Source organism: Plecotus auritus (assembly GCF_963455305.1).
Source record: "Plecotus auritus genome assembly, chromosome: 8".
NCBI lineage: Eukaryota > Metazoa > Chordata > Mammalia > Chiroptera > Vespertilionidae > Plecotus > Plecotus auritus.
In genome coordinates, this window is record NC_137782.1 from 21,117,384 (window position 1) to 21,135,879 (window position 18,496).

The window sequence follows — 18,496 nt, forward strand, 5'->3', positions numbered from 1 at the left end:
TACTTTCACTGTTACATACATCAAAAGTGATCCATCTATTTTTAATATATATATATATATTTTAGCCCTAACCGGTTTGGCTCAGTGGATGGAGCGTCGGCCTGCGGACTCAGGGGTCCCGGGTTCGATTCTGGTCAAGGGCATGTACCTTGGTTGCGGGCACATCCCCAGTGGGGGGTGTGCAGGAGGCAGCTGATCGATGTTTCTAACTCTCTATCCCTCTCCCTTCCTCTCTGTAGAAAATCAATGGAATATATTAAAAAAAAAATATATATATATATATATATATTATAGATTTATAGAGAGAGCAATAGAAACATCAATGATGAGAGAATAATTGCACGCCCCACACTGGGGATTGAGCCTGCAACCCAGGCATGTGCCCTGACTGGGAATGCACTGTGATCTCCTGGTTCTAAGGTCCACGCTCAATCACTGAGCCACGCCCCTGGGGCAAAAGTGGTCCATCTTCTGACTTCACATTAGAAAAGTCAACAGGGTTATTTTTAAAACCTTGTTTTTTAAAAATTAAGATGGCGAGATGTTCTATTCCCTAATAGCTAGGGATTTGCAAGCACGTGCCCTTTTTAGGAGTAGCAGGACGCCGTCCGCAGACACCTTCCGGTCCCGACGGAATTGGCTGCACCGAACTCCGCCTTTTGGATTCTGTAGAGAGAAGTCAGCGGATGTTCTGCGAGTCCAGGCCGGGTTTTCCACACTAAGACGGAAGTAACCTCGAGACGGAAGTCCGAGGACCTTTGCTGAGAAAGCAAGGGGGGGTGGGGGGGAAGAAGACTCAGGATAGGAATGGCGGCTCAAATTCCAATTGTAGCCACCACGGCCGCTCCAGGGATATCCCGGAACAGCAAGAAGAGGCCAGCCAGTCCTTCCCACAACGGCAGCAGCAGCGGGGGATATGGCGCGGGTAAGAAGAAAAAAGTGTCCGCCTCTGGCTTTGCACAGGTACGTTGCACGTCGACTAGCCGGCGCATGCGCGGTGGCCGAGCGGAGCGGGGCGGGGCGAAGTGAGAGCGCTTGCGCGGGGCTGTGTGAAGCGGAGTGAGGGCGTATTAGCCAGGCAGAGCGAATCAGGGCGCATGCGCCAGTTCTGGTGGCGTCAGCTCTTTGGCAGGTTTGTTTCCTGGTACAGATGCAACATTTTCTTCCCTTAGTTTGGACATGTGGGAAGTGGGTAAACCTTCGTCCATTGACAAACATTTACCGAATGTTTGTGAGGAGCAGAGCACCCCTAAGTCCTACGTGGAGGAATACCAAGATGTATTGATACTGGTGGTTTCCCTCATCCTCAGAAAAGAGCTTTTTGATCCCCAGCTTCCCGTCCCAAAGTGTGTTTGGTTTTACCGCACGGGGTTGTCAGAAGGATTTAGTGAGAATCGTGGTCGGAAAGCCCAGAGCACGGCGCCTGATAACCGCAGCACTTCGATCCAGGCTCCAGAATCCCAGCAGAGAACTCAGCAGAGGAGTGGCTTGCTTAGAAGAGTGTCCTGGTTCCTGCATTTGATCTAATTCTAAAGCAATAAGAGAGCAGCGAAGGAGTGTGTTACTGGCCCTCTCCAGCACATGGTGTGGCATCCTTCACCCAGAAGGATGCTCTCGAGATGTTAACTGCCTGTCGTTTCTCCCATTTGATAGTTAATAGTGCTTCCCTTTAAAAAATATATTAAGGTGTGATTTTTCATACAGTAAAGTGCACACATCTTGAGTACAGATGAATGACTTTTTGCATATGTGGCCACCACCCAGATGAAGATCGAGAATAATATTAAGAGCCCGAGAAAATTCCCTTTCAAGGCATTATTACAGTCTTCCCTCCCTGCCAGGGATAACCACTATTCTGACCTCTCTCACCATAGGTTGACTTTGCGTTTTTGAACAGAATATAAATGGAATTATTCAGAACATACTCTTTTGTGTCTGGGTTTCTCTGTGAAACAGTGTTTTTGAGTTATTCATGTTATTTTACCTGTATCCATATACCTGGTACATTGTGTAAACATATCACAACTGATGGACGTTTGAGTTGTTTACCCTTTTTAAGCTCCTCTGAGCATTCCTATACAAGTAGATATAGACTTTCATTTCTCTTGGGTAAATGGGTAGAAGTGAATCACCGGGTCATAAGGTAGACGTATATTTAACTCAGTTAGAAATTGTTAAACAGTATTTCCCTAAGTGGTTGCGCTGTTGTGCATTCTCAGCAGCAAAGTATGACTGTTGCAGTTGCTCTACATCCTCCACCTTTCCTTTTAGCCATTCTGATGGCTGTGTAGTACTATCTCATTTTTTTGTTTCTCTCATTACCGATTACTAATTATATCAGTCACTTTTTCATTTGCTTATCGACCATTCCAATATCAATTGTTTCTAAATGGGTTTTTAAAAAATTATTAATACTCAGGAGTTCTTTATATACGATTGGAGTCCTTTGCCAGATATATGCAGTGCAAGTATTTTCTCCCAGTATGTCCATGGAGCACACTGTGCTAAAGTGAAAGAAATCTTGATAAGTAATAATTAATGTTTATTAGGCATTTAATATTTACTAGGCACTGTTCCAAGCACTTTCTAAGTTCATCTAATCCTCAAAACAACCCCTGTGAATTGTTATTCTACAGATAAAAAGACTGGGGTATAGATAGAGAGGTTAAATAAATTTCCCAAGGTCACATGGCTACCAAGTGGTAGAGTCAGGATTGGAACCCAAGACTGTCTAGAGTCCACATTCTTTTTTCATGCTGCCTCTCTTGATATCACTCTTATTCTCTACCTTAGAAGATATAACTAGATATCTGATATAACCAAGTCCACGTGCAGAGAAATGCTTTGGGGGGGAATTTTGTGAGGTCGATATTTTAGACTTTCCAAATGCCTATTCAAGTTGATAAAATCTACAGAGACCTAATTGACCTACATACTGAGTGTTACATAATAGGCTTATTTGTGATGGTTAAGCAGTTAACAGAACATCTAAATGAGAAGCAGCCGTTCTTTAGAAGGTTAATGTAGACTGCTGCTGATGATAGACTCCTCTGTAATTGGAGGCAGCCAGACAATGCTGGACTGATTTGATTTATTCATTTAAAAAAAATCATTCTACCCCAGCTTTTAAGAAAAATCATGATAATGTTAAGTTTTAGAAGTTCCTCCCCTGCTCCCTGTTTTTTTAAAAGGGACATAAAAAGCCACCCAGTCTTCTTCCCTAGCAACTATAATAATTTGTTTTCTATGTATAAATAGTTTTTCAGCATTGTATTTGGTATATCCTGCTTTTCACTTAGCATTATTTCATGAGCCTATCTCTATGTTGATAGACTTTTCAAGGAATTAAATGCTCTTATTTAATTGACCAGAGGCCCGTTGTACGAAGATTCCTGCAAGAATAGGCCTTCCTTCCCCTGACTGCTGGCACAGGTTTTCCTCCGGCACCCGGGACCCAGGACCCAGGCCTTTGCTCCGGCTGGAGCCTTCATTGTTCGCTCTGGCTGGAGCACTGCTCCTGTAGCTCCCTCTGTCCCCCGCCCTCCTCCTCATAGCAGGCATCCTGCCCCACCCAGCTGCTCCTGCGTATGCAAATTAACCTTCCATCTTTGTTGGGTTAATTTGCATACTCCTGATTGGCTGGTGGGCACTGTGGGGGGTACAGTCAATTTGCATATTTCCCTTTTATTAGTGTATATGTTACTGAATATTTAGTTTGCATCTCAGTTTTTTTGTTTTAAGTAACCCTGTAGTTGTAGACTAGGGTCAGCTTTTGAATCTAGAATACTATTAGATAGATGTAAGTAAACATTTGATTTTTTTTTTTTTTTTCAGTGATAAGACAAAGAACATTTGTTTCTCTTTTTGTAGCCACAGACAGAGTGCCCAAGTTATCCTTAAGTCTGAGTCAGTCATGCAGTCATGCTGTCTGGAGAGATGAAGCCATTTATTTGGGCTCTGCAGTTGGGCACAGCCGAGGCCTCACTGACTTGCCTCAGTTGGGGGCCGGCATGTGCTCTTCTTTGATAGCAGGCCAGGTTTCTCTTCCCTGGGACTTACATCAGCTCTTTCAGTGCTGCGTGTTCTTTCTTTCCTCTTAGGGTTCATGTCTCAGGGCGGGACAGCTCATCTCGTAAAGTCTCTTAGTGTGATAGTGGTTTATTTATATGGAAACTGTACATCATATTAAATTATATTTTATTGCATCCCTGCCTGACACACTTGATCCTCCCCCTGACTGAAGGTGTCTCACTCTCATCCCGTCACTGACACAGGAGTCTCAGCCAAGCCCAAGCCCAGGGGAAGGGAAGAATGAGGGCACAGTAACGTGGAGGGCGGAGCTAAAGAGGTGGAGTTCTGAGCCAGAGTGGTATTCTTTTGGAGCCTGGTCAGAGAGGGAAGCGGAGGCAGGATGCAGCTCTGGAGTGATGAGCTCAGTGCACCTCAGGATGGCTTCCTTTCTCTGCGCCTTCTTCTGCTTGACTCCGTGTGGAGGGCTGGCCTGCTGACCAGGACCAGAAGGGGAAGGAGTAGCCAAATGAGCAGGAGGGGTCGGTTTGGAAAATCAGTGCATGAGGACATCATCTTCATTCCTTTTTTGACCCTTCTCAAGCGTGCCACTCAGAATGGTGACGCCAACATCTAGCCCTCTTTTCCCACCGCCTCCCCTTCCTCTCAGCAGATGCACCTGTCCACAGTGCATCCTCCCCCCTGGCAGAGCTCCCAGACCTGCCAGCCCACATGGACTTGCTGAGGTCCCTGCTTTTCCTAGTGGCCCCTGGGATAGCACTACCTGCCTGGTCTCAGCGAGGCATTCCTGCCTGTTGGTGTTTTCCTGGGTCTCTCCAGGCCTGGGAACAGCCTATCCCTGTATTCTTTCCAGGACTTCGCTGTGCCTTTGACCTTACTTCTAGGAATCAGGGAAGAGGCATGAACAGAAAGGGAAAATGCAGTCATTCAACAGTTCTGGAGAAGGAGATAAAGCTAAGGTCACGGCTTGAGGGCAGCACTGTGAGCTGGGCCTGTTCTATGGACGGTTCTGTAATCACCATTGGAGGCTTGGGGCCTGGTTCTTCATTTCCCTTTAGGATCTCCTCTTTGCCTCTGTAGCAGTTCTGTTTGCGTATATCCTCCCAGCTGGAAACAACATTATATAAGTAGTCATTTTCTTTATGAAAAAATGCAATAAAATTGAAACTTAAAGTGTATCTGGCCCCAGGAAACCTCTTTTATATTCCGCCTGTTTTCCTAAGTGGTCCCTAGCTGCCATGGTTTTCTATTCACTGCATAGTTCTTAGAGTTATTTTTTTCTCTCTCTCACTTAATTTAGGCCACTCTGTAGGCCCAGCCTCCTGACAACCCATGCCCATCCGTCTTTGCTCACCGGGGAGTCTCGTGGTGCATCCTTAATGAATTGTTACAGTCCTCAGGAGAATGGCTCCTTGCCTTCTTCTGACACTGGCGGGTGACCTGCTTACCGCATGTGTCTGCAGCCAGTGGACCAAGCTCCCTCCTTTTCCCTCGGACCACCACCTCTCCAAAGATCAGATGACTGCCACTCTCTGTGACCTGCATGCCAGCTACAGCTTCCTCCTCAGGTTCCATGAAGTCCCTGGCTCATTCGCCGTTAGGTGGGCCTCTAAAACCAGGGAGCCAAACTGTTATCAAAGCGATTGCACCTTTTTATATTTTCACAAGCAGTGTATAAAGATTCTAGTTCCTCTGCATTCTCGCCAGCACGTCATTATGTTTTTGATTACATTCATCAAAGTGGGTGGAAATAATATCTCTTGTGGTTTTGATTTACATTTTTCTAATCACTAATAATGTTGAGCATTACTGGCCTTTCATGCGCTTACTGGCCTCTGGGAGGGACCCTGGAGAGGAGTCCGGGCAGGTGTTTGAGAAGAGATTGTTCAGAGAACTGTTGCAGCAGAGAGAGTGGTCCTGTCTCCCCCATGCCCCTTCCTCCCACATGGATGCCATTGCAGGAAGTGCTAGGGGTCGTGGGGGTGGTGAGGTGGAATATATATTTATACATCAGAACTCTTACACTACTGCTAGAATGCAAGAGTGCAACCATTTAGGAAAATGATTTGGCAGTTTCTTACAAAGTTAAACATATACTTACCCTATAGCCCAACCATTCCACTTCTAGGTATTTACCCAAGAGAAGTAAAAACACACGTCCTCACAAAGGCTTGGACAGATATTTCATAGCAGCTTTATTTCAACAGGAAAATGAATAAACAAATTGTGGTACATCCATATAGTAGAATACTAGTACTACTCTGCTGAGTGGTGTACAAATTCAGTGAAATGAACTAATCCATGCGGCAGCATGGATAAATCTCAGAAACGTTATGCTGAGCTAAGGAAGCCAAATACAACAGTACATACTTCAGATTCCACTCATGCAGTTCCAGAACAGGCAAAAGTAATGTAAAGTCAGAACAGAGGTTGCCCTCGAGGGGGGAAGGTACTGACTAGGAAGAGGCATGAGGGAACTTCCTGTGATGATGGAAATGCTCTCTTATCTCCATGGGGGCATGGCTTACACAAGTGTAAGCATTTGGCAAAACCCAGGAAACTAAAGATCTGTGCATTTTGCTCTCTGTAAATTATATATCAAAAAACAATTTATTGCCGAAACCGGTTTGGCTCAGTGGATAGAGCGTCAGCCTGAGGACTGAAGGGTCCCGGGTTCGATTCCGGTCAAGGGCATGTACCTTGGTTGCGGGCACATCCCCAGTGGGAGGTGTGCAAGAGGCAGCTGATCGATGTTTCTCTCTCATCGATGTTTCTAGCTCTCTATCCTTCTCCCTGTCTGTAAAATATCAATAAAATATATTTTAAAAAAACAACAATTTATTGCCATTTGGGAAGATTGGAAATTGCATTACAAATCAGAAGTTATTTCTTACTTTGTCTTGTTGTTTTCTTTGTGATTCTTAGCTTAAAAGTTTTTTGTTTTAAAGTACATTAGCCTGCTTGTCAGGGCCCTCTGGCCGCAGCCAGCTGAGCGACTAGCCTCCTCTCCCTCTATTCTCCTTCCTCAGAATGCCCACACCCTGTTGTGCCCCTTAAGCATACCAGCCCTAGCCTGGGATCTGGCTGATGAGACCCTTAAAGGGGCTGGACCTTTTTTGTCTTAATATTTCAAGACATAGTTTGACATGATCAGCAGGAGTAGGGTCCATGTGGTGTGTCAGGGAGAGCCTGCTTTTTTCTGTATACTGGGAATAACAGCACTACCTTGTAGTGGTTGTCAGAGTTAAATGAGCCGACACGGGCAGGACACCCATCCCTGTGCTTGGCACATGCAGGGCCAGAGAGCATGGCAGCTGGGGTCCTGGCTTCTCCCGGTCTCCTGTGGCTCCTGCACAGCAGGTGCTGTGGCCAGTCTAGCAGGACTTCTGCTCCTGCAGGCCACCTTCTGGGCCTCTGGGCACACCGTCTTCCCCGCATGTCCTGTGATGCCATCTTATGTCTCGTTGAGAGCTGAGGTAGGGAACTCAGCTAAAAGATACTGACCTACTATTCTTACTGTGTTTTAAGGGTATCAGCATGGAAGCCATGAGTGAGAATAAAATGGTGCCCTCTGACTTTAGCACAGGACCTATGGAAAAAACTTCCAAACCTTTGCCATTTAAGGATCCCAACTTTGTGGTAAGCATCTCAGGTATTTGATAAATTAAAAACCAAACACCCATACTTTGGATTCTGACCTGCTGGGCCTGCAGCCCAGGTGGCACTGGTGCCCCTTCTCTCCAGGTTGCCACCTTCCCTGTCTTGGGCTTTGTGGGAAGGGTGAGGGCAGGAGAAGAAGGGCCCATCCTTTAAGCAAATCTGAGCTATTGTATTGTAAAGTAGAAACTGGCTACTTCTCCTGTCGTTCTCAGGGGACTTAATGACACTGGTTCAGCTTATACATAAAAGTTGTTTTTTCCCCCATTCGTTTTTAAAATACAGTATTGCCAGAGCCTGCAACAGATTTTGCTCTCCTTTTCCATTTTATTTTGTCATCTTCATAGGACAAAAAGAAGAAAAATTTCCGGAAGGCGTGCCATGCCTTGACGCAACATGGGCCCTTCTCCTCCTGGTCACATCAAACTATGTGCTTGAGGCATACTTGCGCTTTCCAGCATCACCAGTAATTTGCAAGGCAGAGACTTGTCCTCAGAAGGGAGATTAGAGATGTGGTCATGAGTTTGAATCTAACTTTGTAGTAAATTTATTTTTAAAATAATGGGAAATCCCTGAGTGAATTCTATAAAGTTAGACCCAATAAAGGATGTGATTTTCTGTGTGCATGTAAAAAACATAACCTATTATTTCTATTTCATCACCAACTAACTCATGGGTTTTGACAATCCAAAAGCATTGTTTTTTATAAGGAAGATTAAAGGGCACAGTGTAATACTTTTTAAAAAAGGCTTAGGGGTACAAATGATTGCTGACAGAATGAGGGGTATATTACAGTTATGAATAAGCATAAACGTCACATTCTGAAATGGTACTTTCCATTGATTTTTGTTTCTCCTTATCCATGCTTCTGATCCCAGCACTCCGGCCATGGTGGCGCAGTAGCTGGCAAGAAGAATAGAACCTGGAAGAACCTGAAACAAATCCTCGCTTCTGAAAGGGCGTTGCCGTGGCAACTGAATGATCCTAACTGTGAGCTGTTTAGCACCTTCTTTGAGTGTATAATGTTTCGACTGGGAACTTTCTTACAACAAACCTGCGTTATTGTGTTTGCATAAATGGAGGAAACAATTTTTAGCATAGGAATTTTGTAGTGGTGTCACTAAAGGGAGATTATGTGTACATTTCCTCATAACTGTATCTGTACTCTGTGTTGTCATGGATGTGTGGTTTTTAATGTCACTGTTAGCATGTCAACCTGGAGAAACAAGTCCTGATATAATAATATTGGTTTGACAAAGCAATAAGAAGTTTGACAAACTTCTTATTCAGAAGTCTACTCTTAAAATTTATTTGCAAGAACAAGGTTGCCCCAGATTTAGTAGGTGTCCTAACAACCAGCTTAAAGGCAAGCTTTGTTTACTCTCTGAGCCAGTGTTTTTCAGAGTAAATGCTTTAGGCTACAGCATTTCCAAATCTATGTAAAGTGCTGTTTTATATTCTGTTCAGCTTCATTGGAAAGTACAGGTAAAAGTTTCCTCCAGCTCCTGTCCCATTGCACATCTTTCATGGGGGAGGGGTGTGTGACTCAGATGGATGACAAGTGAGCTAGTCAGTTGTCTGGGTGTGGACATTCCAATATCTGGATGCTGAGACCCAAACAGTGGGTCATCTGGCACCTCATCACCCTCAGCTCATGTAGCCCAAGACGGTGAAAATGGCTTGTGGGCAGATGAGCTTTCTCTGCAGTTCTGCTAGAGTGGATGGTCCTTGGGGGCAGGGCAAAGCTAGCCCTTGGGCTAGAAGGGAGCTGAATGTCAGTTTAGTTATCTTCTTTTTCTTTTTTTGCAGACTTCAGTATTGATGCTCCTCCATCCTTCAAACCAGCTAAGAAGTATTCTGATGTTTCAGGTCTTGTTGTGAGTATAATTACATCTCTATGCCTCATAACATGGAATTGAAAGGAAGGTTTCACAGTATTGTCTACTTATACAGTATTCAATATTGACCACCACTGGTCCTGCCTGGAGCCCATATAATTTGAATAGGTAATGGGTTTGTGCGGGAGTGTTCACATGTTTATTTCAGAGTGGCTGTGACCTGGGCATCATGTGTGCAGTCTGGAGAGAGGATTGCTCCAAAAAGGAGATCCAAGTTTCACTTCCCTGTACTTATATGAAAGATGCTTCATACATTACCATGTTAACTACATGGAAAAAAAACAAAAAACAACAACAACCCACAAACTTTTACCGTACTCAAGTTTTAAAAAAAGTCTGCATTTTTGAGGGATTGTACTCTTTAAAAAAATATTTAAACTTCTCTAAAGAGGCACTATGGTAAAGATAGTGGTTTTCAAACATATTTTTAAGCACCAGACCCCTTTTCCAAATGAAATCCTTTACAGAATCCCCTGGAGCCCACCTACCCACTGTGTGGGTCTGGTCCTCTGTCCTCCCCACTGCCCACCACAGTGACCCCCAAAGTGCTTCTGGGAACAGTTTGAAAGCCGTGGTAGGATGAGTGGGACTTAGGCAAGTCGCTGACCCTCAGGAACCTCAGGGAACCTCGTCTCCTTTTCAGAATGTAGACGAAGGGTGGAACTTTCAGCTCACCTTCATCCTTTTTCATCACTATTCAATTCGGAAAATGGGCTTTTCTTCCTGACGGTAGAACTAATAGGTTACTGCACTTTTAAAAACTCATCCGAATCATTTAAATGCTTTACATTTTTATGAAAATGTATGGCTCCAACTTCTATAACAAACTGACTAAATGATGCACAGTTTACATTGGTAAGGATTTGAGTTGTTATTGTAATTTTGAAAATAATATTATTTTTACTCTGAATCAGTCATATGTTTTAGCTTTCCTCCAGAGAGCATACACTCCTCAGTGTATTATAAACTTTTTAACATAAGGACTTAAATACAATGATTCTAAAAAATGATAGAGTAGAAAGTGCTATAAAATGGAGCACACCTGCTTGAATGTACATGTGGGGTGTGTGTGTGTGTGTGTGTGTGTGTGTGTGTGTGCGTGCGCCTGCGGGTGTGCGTGCTGGGTTCTTTTTGTATCCACTCATGGCATGTATCTCCTCCTAAAGGTCCCCTAACGGGACTTCACCTTGATTCGCCTTGAGAGAAATGTTGTAGCCTTATGTTGTTTCTTATCTACTGCCTGAAAATAGTTGCCTCATATACTTGACCCTTTTTAATAGTTGTTTATGGCAGAAGAACTAGCTTGGCACCAGTTATTCTGTTATGGCCCCAAGTGGAAATTTCTCCCTGTACATTTTGTGCTGAGCTTATAGAAGCCATGGGTCATGGCCAGACTTGGAGGGTGGTCCCTTAGAAAATGTAGCTTTACCCTCAGCATTATCAGACAGCTCATCTGCTGTACAATGGTTTTCACACGTTAGGAGGCATGAAAATCATTGTGAGAATCATTGTTCCAGGCCCCTTTGTGCCACTGGAAAAGGACTTATCATGTTACATAAAACCTAACACCTCTTGCCCCAATGCATGTAAGATTCAAGAAATTCTGAATATACAGAGAACTCTACCATATCATTGAAAGACAACCCATAGAAGAATTGGCTAAAAGACAATTACAAGGAGGAGATACACATGACCAGTAAGTGGATATTCATGCTCACTGATAATTAGGAAAAGACTCATCAGGTAGGGAAGAAGTGAATATCCTCATACATTGTTGTTTGAGGTGGGAACCTACACTGGTACGGAGTCTTTAGATGTCAGTTTGGCACTACCTACTGAGACCGAGAAGTAAAAGCCTGTGATCCGGCATTGCCTTCCAGACGGCTCCCTTAGAAACAGTGTGCCCAAGGAGCTGCGTGCAGAAATGTTTGGGAGGAAATGGATTAGCAGAATATTGGAGACAACATAAAGGTCAATCAGTGGGAGAAAGGGGAGTGTTTTCATCCTAGTCTGTGAGCTTGATATGTATGTAACAACGAGGATGAACTTCCAAGATACATTGTTTACTGAAAGGCAGAAAGCAATGTGGGCAGCAGAGTACCACCTAAGTAAAAATCAGCACGTGCTTACGAAAGAAATGTGAGTGATTTCTCTGGTGTGTTTATGTTTGTGTGAGGTACATGGCCACAGGTCTGGAAAGTACCCACCTAGCCGTGGTGTCCTCAGGGGAAGGCCAAGGACTTGGGATGGTAGAAAGGGGACTTTAGTCTTATTTGAAATGTTGTCTTTTTCTTTTCCCTTTTAGGGGAAAATATGTTCATCTGTTACTAGTATAAATTAAAGTTACATAATTTAAAAATAAGCCCAGCTCATGTTTATACTGACCCACCTTTTCCCAGCCAGCCAAGCAACTGTTTCCCTGTGTGTGGGCATGGCAGGGAGGCATGCAGGGTCACATCTGTGTTTAGCCAGCCCTTGTTACACAGCTATGGAAAGCACTAGGCTCTGGGAGAGATGGGGGGCAGTGAGCACTGCGGTCACCCCGCAGCGGGGGAGGCCTGAAATCTGTTTGCTGCCTGCCCTCTGGTGGGGAGATGGCCTTTGTTTCATTCGGGCGCCCGGGATGGAATCCGGAGGAGGTTCTGACTAGGAGTGCAGTTCTTTACTGGTTCAGCTGTGCTGTGTACTTGGCACCCACCCCTCTGTTCGGAGCTCTAGGTCAGGTGCCATCTGTGCAAGTTCTCATTGGTGAACTTTTTGTTGGTGCCACAGTATCTGTGCATTTTTGCATTAGTTATTCAGCAGCCTACTTGGCAGTGAGGTCTGAACTTGGGCGGGCCGGCTCAGCACAGTTTGGTGGTAGGAGTGAGGTGGCCACAGGAATGGAGCCAGGCCGGGCGGGCTGGTTCGTGTATGGAGGCCGGATGATCAAAGCCAGATGCACCCCTGCTGGGAACTGCAGGCAGCCTCCCCTGCCAGTCAGTTCATCTAACTGCTCATGGCCAGAAGCCTCAGAAGGGACTTGTTGCTGCCTTTCTATTTAAGCCTTCCTTTATATTACTGCCTTATATTACATTACTTCCAAGTGTTACAGAAAGGCAGTATCTAGATCAAGCCAAAGGATCCAAGCTTTGTTTCTTATAGAGCTTTAATTAACCTTAGTTTTTTAGAAATAATCTCATTTTCCTGACGGGAAGCCATTAAGTACCTAAGGAGATCCCAGTGGCAGAATTGGAGACTTAGCGCATGAGAAACCTATGACTCAGTTCCCTGCAGCCTGTTGCTCCTCCACGCCCTCCCTGATTAAAGCAGCATTGCTGCATCCAGGCCCACAGAGATGATCGACACGAGCACACCATCCACACTTGAGTAACTGGATGTTATGCGTCTAGACCAGGGGTGGGCAAACTTTTTGACTCGAGGGCCACAATGGGTTCTTAAACTGGACGGGAGTGCCAGAACAAAAGCATGGATGGAGTGTTTGTGTGAACTAATATAAATTCAAAGTAAAGGAGCGGAGGGGAGAGCAAGAGAACCGGATAGAACAGCCGGATCCGGCCCGCGGGCCGTAGTTTGCCCAAGGCTGGCCCTGTAGACTTTAATGGTATCGCGTATTTTTCTGAAAGGAGTTCAAGATGATTCACCCTTATGTCTTCTGTTTCAAAATCTATAGAAGTCCTATGCCTTGAGATGTATAGTGGGTGAGTTAGATTCCACTCTGCACATGGGAAAACAGACCTAAAGAGAATGTTGGTATGTCAGTGGGAAACAGGTTCTCTTTTCTGTGATGGTCCTAAGCGTCCATTTGGTGGTCCATTCATTCATCATTTGCTGTACAAACACTGAAGGCCTGCTGTGCTCTGCATTGCCCTAGGAGCCAGGATTCAGTGATAAGCACACCACAGGGTTCCTGCCTCAGGGAGCCTCAGAGCTTAGACGTTAATCAGAGGCTCATGCAGATAATATACGTAAAAGCAACAGCGATAAGCATCCCACAAGGGATACATGTGGTGAGGTGAGAGTGAGGATGGGGTCCTGACCTCCTGTCGGGGGCAGATAAGGCTTCCCTGATGACAAGACTTTGGGGGCTGAGTCCTATAGGATGAACGGGTGATTACTGAGCATAGTGAGCCAAGGTGGGGGCCCCTTCCAAGGAAAGGGAAAATGGAGCGTCACCGGAGGGAGAGACTTGGAACCTGGGAAGTTGGGACAGCGAGTGAGGACATGTGGCTGAGGGAGAGCTGTCAGGGATGTAGGAGCCATGCTGAGGACTGGGGCCTTTGTCCCGAAAACAGAGAGGAGCCACTGAGAGGTTTCGTAAAGGATACAATCAGAATTGCAAGTTGCAAAGATGAGTCTGGCCGTAGTTGCAAGTTGTAGGATGGCTGTCCCTCCTGGTGGAAGAGTGGGTGTTGGTGGCAGCCCAGCACTGCCATGGAGCCCAGGGAGGGTGAGGAAGCGGGAGAGGAATGCCCTGGAGTAGGAGGAGGGCAGCAGGGAGGGGCATGGAGGTGTTGTTCCCTGCCTTGGGAACAGATCTGCAGCATTTGTTTGAAGCAGGTGGGAGATTGAAGGCAGGATGATCATCATGAATTCAGTTTCGTAGCCCTTGAGGCACCAACCAGAAGAGTCCTAGAATCCGATGTGGTTATTCCTCTTCCTCCCACTCATTCCCTGAAGTCTTAAGTCTGGGAAGATTAACACGTCTTCGCCAAAGTGCGCAATTTAGTGTTCTTGGCGACAGAGTAAGACATGATGAAGATATATTTCAGTTTCAGTAAAATAGAAAAAAAAAAATTAAACTTGAACTTAAAATATTCACCACCACCAACTCTCTGCCCTTCTCTGTGCCTGCTTCCCACCCAGGCCAACTACACTGACCCGCAGAGCAAGCTGCGGTTCAGCACCATCGAAGAGTTTTCCTACATTCGGAGGCTGCCCTCCGATGTTGTCACTGGCTACCTGGCCCTGAGGAAGGCCACAAGCATCGTGCCCTGAGCCTTGAGAAGTGGCGATGAAGTGGAAAACTTTCCAAGCCAGACTTGGACGCACAGTTCTGTTTCATGGAAACGCTCATTCTGCTGTCAGTCTGGAAATGTCAGCGCTGGGCCTTGGAAAGAATGTTTGGCTTTAAGGTGTGTGTTTTTCTATGTTTTCCCTCCAAGTGTGATATTTCCTGTTGAGTTAAATTATATTTCACTTGTTGCCTCAAGTAAAGTTATTTGACAAGAAAATAGGAAATTGTGCTTTTAATGTAACCCAAGGATGCCCCCCAATTTTTGCTTCAATGTCGTGAACTCTCTTGTAACACATTTAAAGACTATAGTGAACCCCGACAACAGGGCTGGATTAGTCCGGATCCCAGTGACTCCCTGTTTAGAGCACATTAGTGCTGCTGTTTGATCAGAATGTTGGGAGGAGGTCCAGCATTGGGCCTGGAGCAGGGAGGAGGGCTGGGTAGCTCGCCTGTCCCTCTGGGCCCGTCTCGCCCTGGGCCTCAGCCTCTCTCCAGCCAACAACTGAGAGAGACACATGCCTGTTACTTAAGCCACCCAGCCTGGCGTTTCGTTGTAGCAGCCCGGGCTGGCTAGAACCCATCCTGAGGTGTGGGTAAGAACTGTGACTCCCCTTCAAAGAAGGTCTTTTGTCCTGGTCCAGGACGCAGCCCCTTTGACTGAAGCCCGCCCCGGAGCAGCAGTGTTTGCTCGCCCATCCTATGAGAAAAGGAAGCACGGGGCCGGGAGGAGGGGAGTGTGGAGACGTGCCCTGAGCCTGAGTCCTGCTCTGATATCTCTAGGGAGGACAGTGGAACCAGGCCCTGGGGTGTCTGGACCAGCGTTGCCTCAATTTTGGGGGGTTAGGCAGGGGCGCAGGGAAAGCTCCTCCTGCACCCCTTCCAGGCTTAGAGGAAAGAAAAACAAAGCCGAGTCAGCTGGGAGAGCAGCCAGCGGGGCAGGTGGCAGCTGCCCGGAACCTGGCTTCCTTTTCTCTGACCCATGTGGCCTGTGTGTCACTCAGCACCTTCTCAGTAACTAGTGGAGAGAGGGGAGGCATGCTGTGCAACTTCTCCCTGTCCCCACGGGAAGGGAATGAGAGGTGGGGACCTTCCCTAAGCCCACGAGCATGAAGCATCTGAGCCTCCCGTGCAGGGTCCTCAACCCTGGGCAGCATCAGAACCACCTGAGGCCTTGTTCTAACACAGATTGAGGGCCCCACTCCCCGAGAGTCTGGTCCAGGGAGTAGGTGTGGGGCCCAGGAATTGGCATTCTCACAAGTGGTGCTGATGCTGGTCCATAGACCTCACACTGAAACTCACCAGAAACTGAAGTCCTGAAAGGCCAGAGGCTGCTGCTTGGGCTCCTCCGGCTCCCCATTTCCGGCCCCCAGTCAGGCTAGGAAAACTCCCAGCTTCCCTTTTGGTGAAACAGAGTAAGCAAGCCAAGGGTCCTTCCTGCTTCGCTTCCACCTTCTGTTATACAATGAAAACTTGGGGCAGGTGCACTTTTTCCCCCTGGAAGCGCCCCTCCCCCCCCCCCCCTGCCCCAATTGGATAGAGCCACACTAACACTATTCTAACACTGACCACTGGTGGCTGAATCAGACCTGCCAATTCAGTCTCCTGGGCCCGGGGCCAGGATTGGGGGGAGGGGAATCTGCCCTGCACACATCCACTGTGGCCCCCCTGCAGGCCTCTCAGCTTCAGGGCTTGTGCCATGAACCCTCTGACAGAGTCACCTGGGAACCACTAACGTGCAGATTCCTGGGCCACGCACCCTGGACCTGACTAATGCCGGAGTGGGCCCAGGCACCTGCATTTAACAATGATCCCAGCTTGACTGTGACGCGCAGGAGAGTGAGAACCGCGGCCTCTGCACGTAGGCAGAGGGGAAGCACGTGTGCTGGACACCTGGCTCCCTCCTTTCCTGTTCCCCACCAAGCTGCCCTTGCCAGCCTCATTTCCCCAGAGAGCTGAGTTTCAAAGGTCAAGTCGTTTCTCTCACCCCAAGCAATGGGGGTAGGTGGGGGGAGTGGGGGGCAAGCTGAGCCAAATAAAAATTCAAGCTGTGAACAGTTCCAGCAATGACTCCTCCTGCAGCTCTGTGCCAATAGCCCTGCTCCATGGTTCTCAGCCCTGGCTGCACATTAGCATCACCTGTGCTTGGGGGAAGGTGAAGGGAAATAGAAAAATACCCAGGGATTCTGATTCAACTCGCCTGAGCTGGGGCCTGGGCATAGTTGTCGTTAAAACTCCCCAGATGATTGCAGCCAGTGTTGAGAACCCTTGCTGTAACTACAGAGTATTTCACATGGGGTACATTTTCTTCACAGATCAGCTGGCTGTTTCCATCATGGGGCCATGGACAATTTGGAAAGGGTTTCTGTGTGTGTGTGTGTGTGTGTGTGTGTGTGTGTGTGTGTGTGTGTGTGTTAAAATGCATTTTCACACAGCCTCCCAGAACTGGACTGGGAAACATGAATGTCACTAAAGACTCCTCCCTCTTCCATCTTTACCCGCCACATTCAGTCAGTCCCCAGATTTGCTCTTTTCTTACATTCCTCTTCTGTCTGCCCCTTCCTCCCTGGCTTAGCACATCACTTTCTGCCTGGACATTCTAGTGCCTCCTAACTGCTCTTTCTAATGGTCTGACCCCCACTCCTCCACCCTCCCCTCTGCCATCAGAGGGCCTTCCCACAATTTTGGATGAGAACTTACCTTTGCCCGTCATGGCATGTCCACTGGTGGTTTGCCTCAGAGACCTTGTTAATTCTGGCATTGGCCTATAGGATACAAAGGCTAAACTCAGCCTCTTACTAGTAAAAGAGAAAACAATTAGCTGAACAATGAGATTTTCTTTTTTTTAAAATTCTTTATTTTTTAAAGTATTACATATAGTATTACATATGTCTCCCTTTTCCCCCATTGACCCCTCGCCGGCCACCCCCACGCATGCATATAAGCATAACCAATGGACACAGATTGTTTTCTTAAGACCAAACTGAGGCCCAATCTGCTCTGAGTGGAGCTGGGCTCTTCCAATATCCGATACTTGTCTTTGCTGGAGGAGGAGAGCAATGCGTTATTGGGCACAGTTTAGAGCTACCTGTAATGTCAGACAAGTGTTTTCAGAGCAGGGAGCAGTCCATGTGGATGAGGGGGACCCATTTTGCCCCCACCTCCCAAGTTAAAGCATGCATCCACCTGGATTTTGAGTATATTTTGTAATTGGGCCAAATATGTTTTCATTGAGAAATCTCTCATTTCTGAGTCCCTAGCCACTGGAAAGAGACATCAGACACTTGATGCTGTTTCCAGTGACCCAGAGTCGCTTAGCTTAGTAAAAATAAAGGGCAAGGAGAGAAACTAATGGTGTGTGGAGTAAAGAAACCTGACCAAATAGGACAGAACAAATAGGACAGATACCTTGGGAAGAGATTGAAAACAATGTCCTCTTACAAATGCATGAAATTACTATTGTTATTTAAAGTAATGCTCTGACAGGAATGTGTGGGCCCTATTTGGGTTCTTATTCAAACAAACAAACAAAAAAACAAACAAAAACATTTTTGAGACAATTGGCAGTTTGATATTTTGATGATACTTAGGAACTCTTATGAATAGTTTTAGTTGTGGCAGTGGTCTTGCAATGTTAAAAGATTCATATCTTTTAGAAGCACATACTGAAATATTTTTGGATGGAATGATATGATATCTGGGTTTGCTTCAGGATAACATGAGAGAGAGGAAGTGGATAGGAGTAGTGTTGAAACAGATTGGCCATGAGTCAGTAATTGTTGAAAGTACATAGAGGTTCATTATACTATTCTACTTGCATGTGTTTGAATTTCTTCATAATAAAAAGTTTTTTTAAAAGCATATGATGTTTTTATTACTAAAAATTGTGATAATTTTT

General features: G+C 46.1%; 1 protein-coding gene across 1 annotated transcript; it reads left to right on the forward strand.

The window, feature by feature from the left end:
- Positions 1 to 675: 675 nt before the first annotated feature.
- On the forward strand, positions 676 to 18,459 carry INO80C (INO80 complex subunit C). Its single transcript, XM_080684102.1, has 5 exons — positions 676 to 963; positions 7,558 to 7,668; positions 8,565 to 8,676; positions 9,496 to 9,563; positions 14,451 to 18,459. The coding sequence occupies exons 1-5, from the start codon at positions 808 to 810 to the stop codon at positions 14,580 to 14,582; spliced, it is 579 nt and encodes a 192-aa protein (XP_080540228.1). The 5' UTR covers positions 676 to 807; the 3' UTR covers positions 14,583 to 18,459.
- The last annotated feature ends 37 nt before the right edge of the window (positions 18,460 to 18,496 follow it).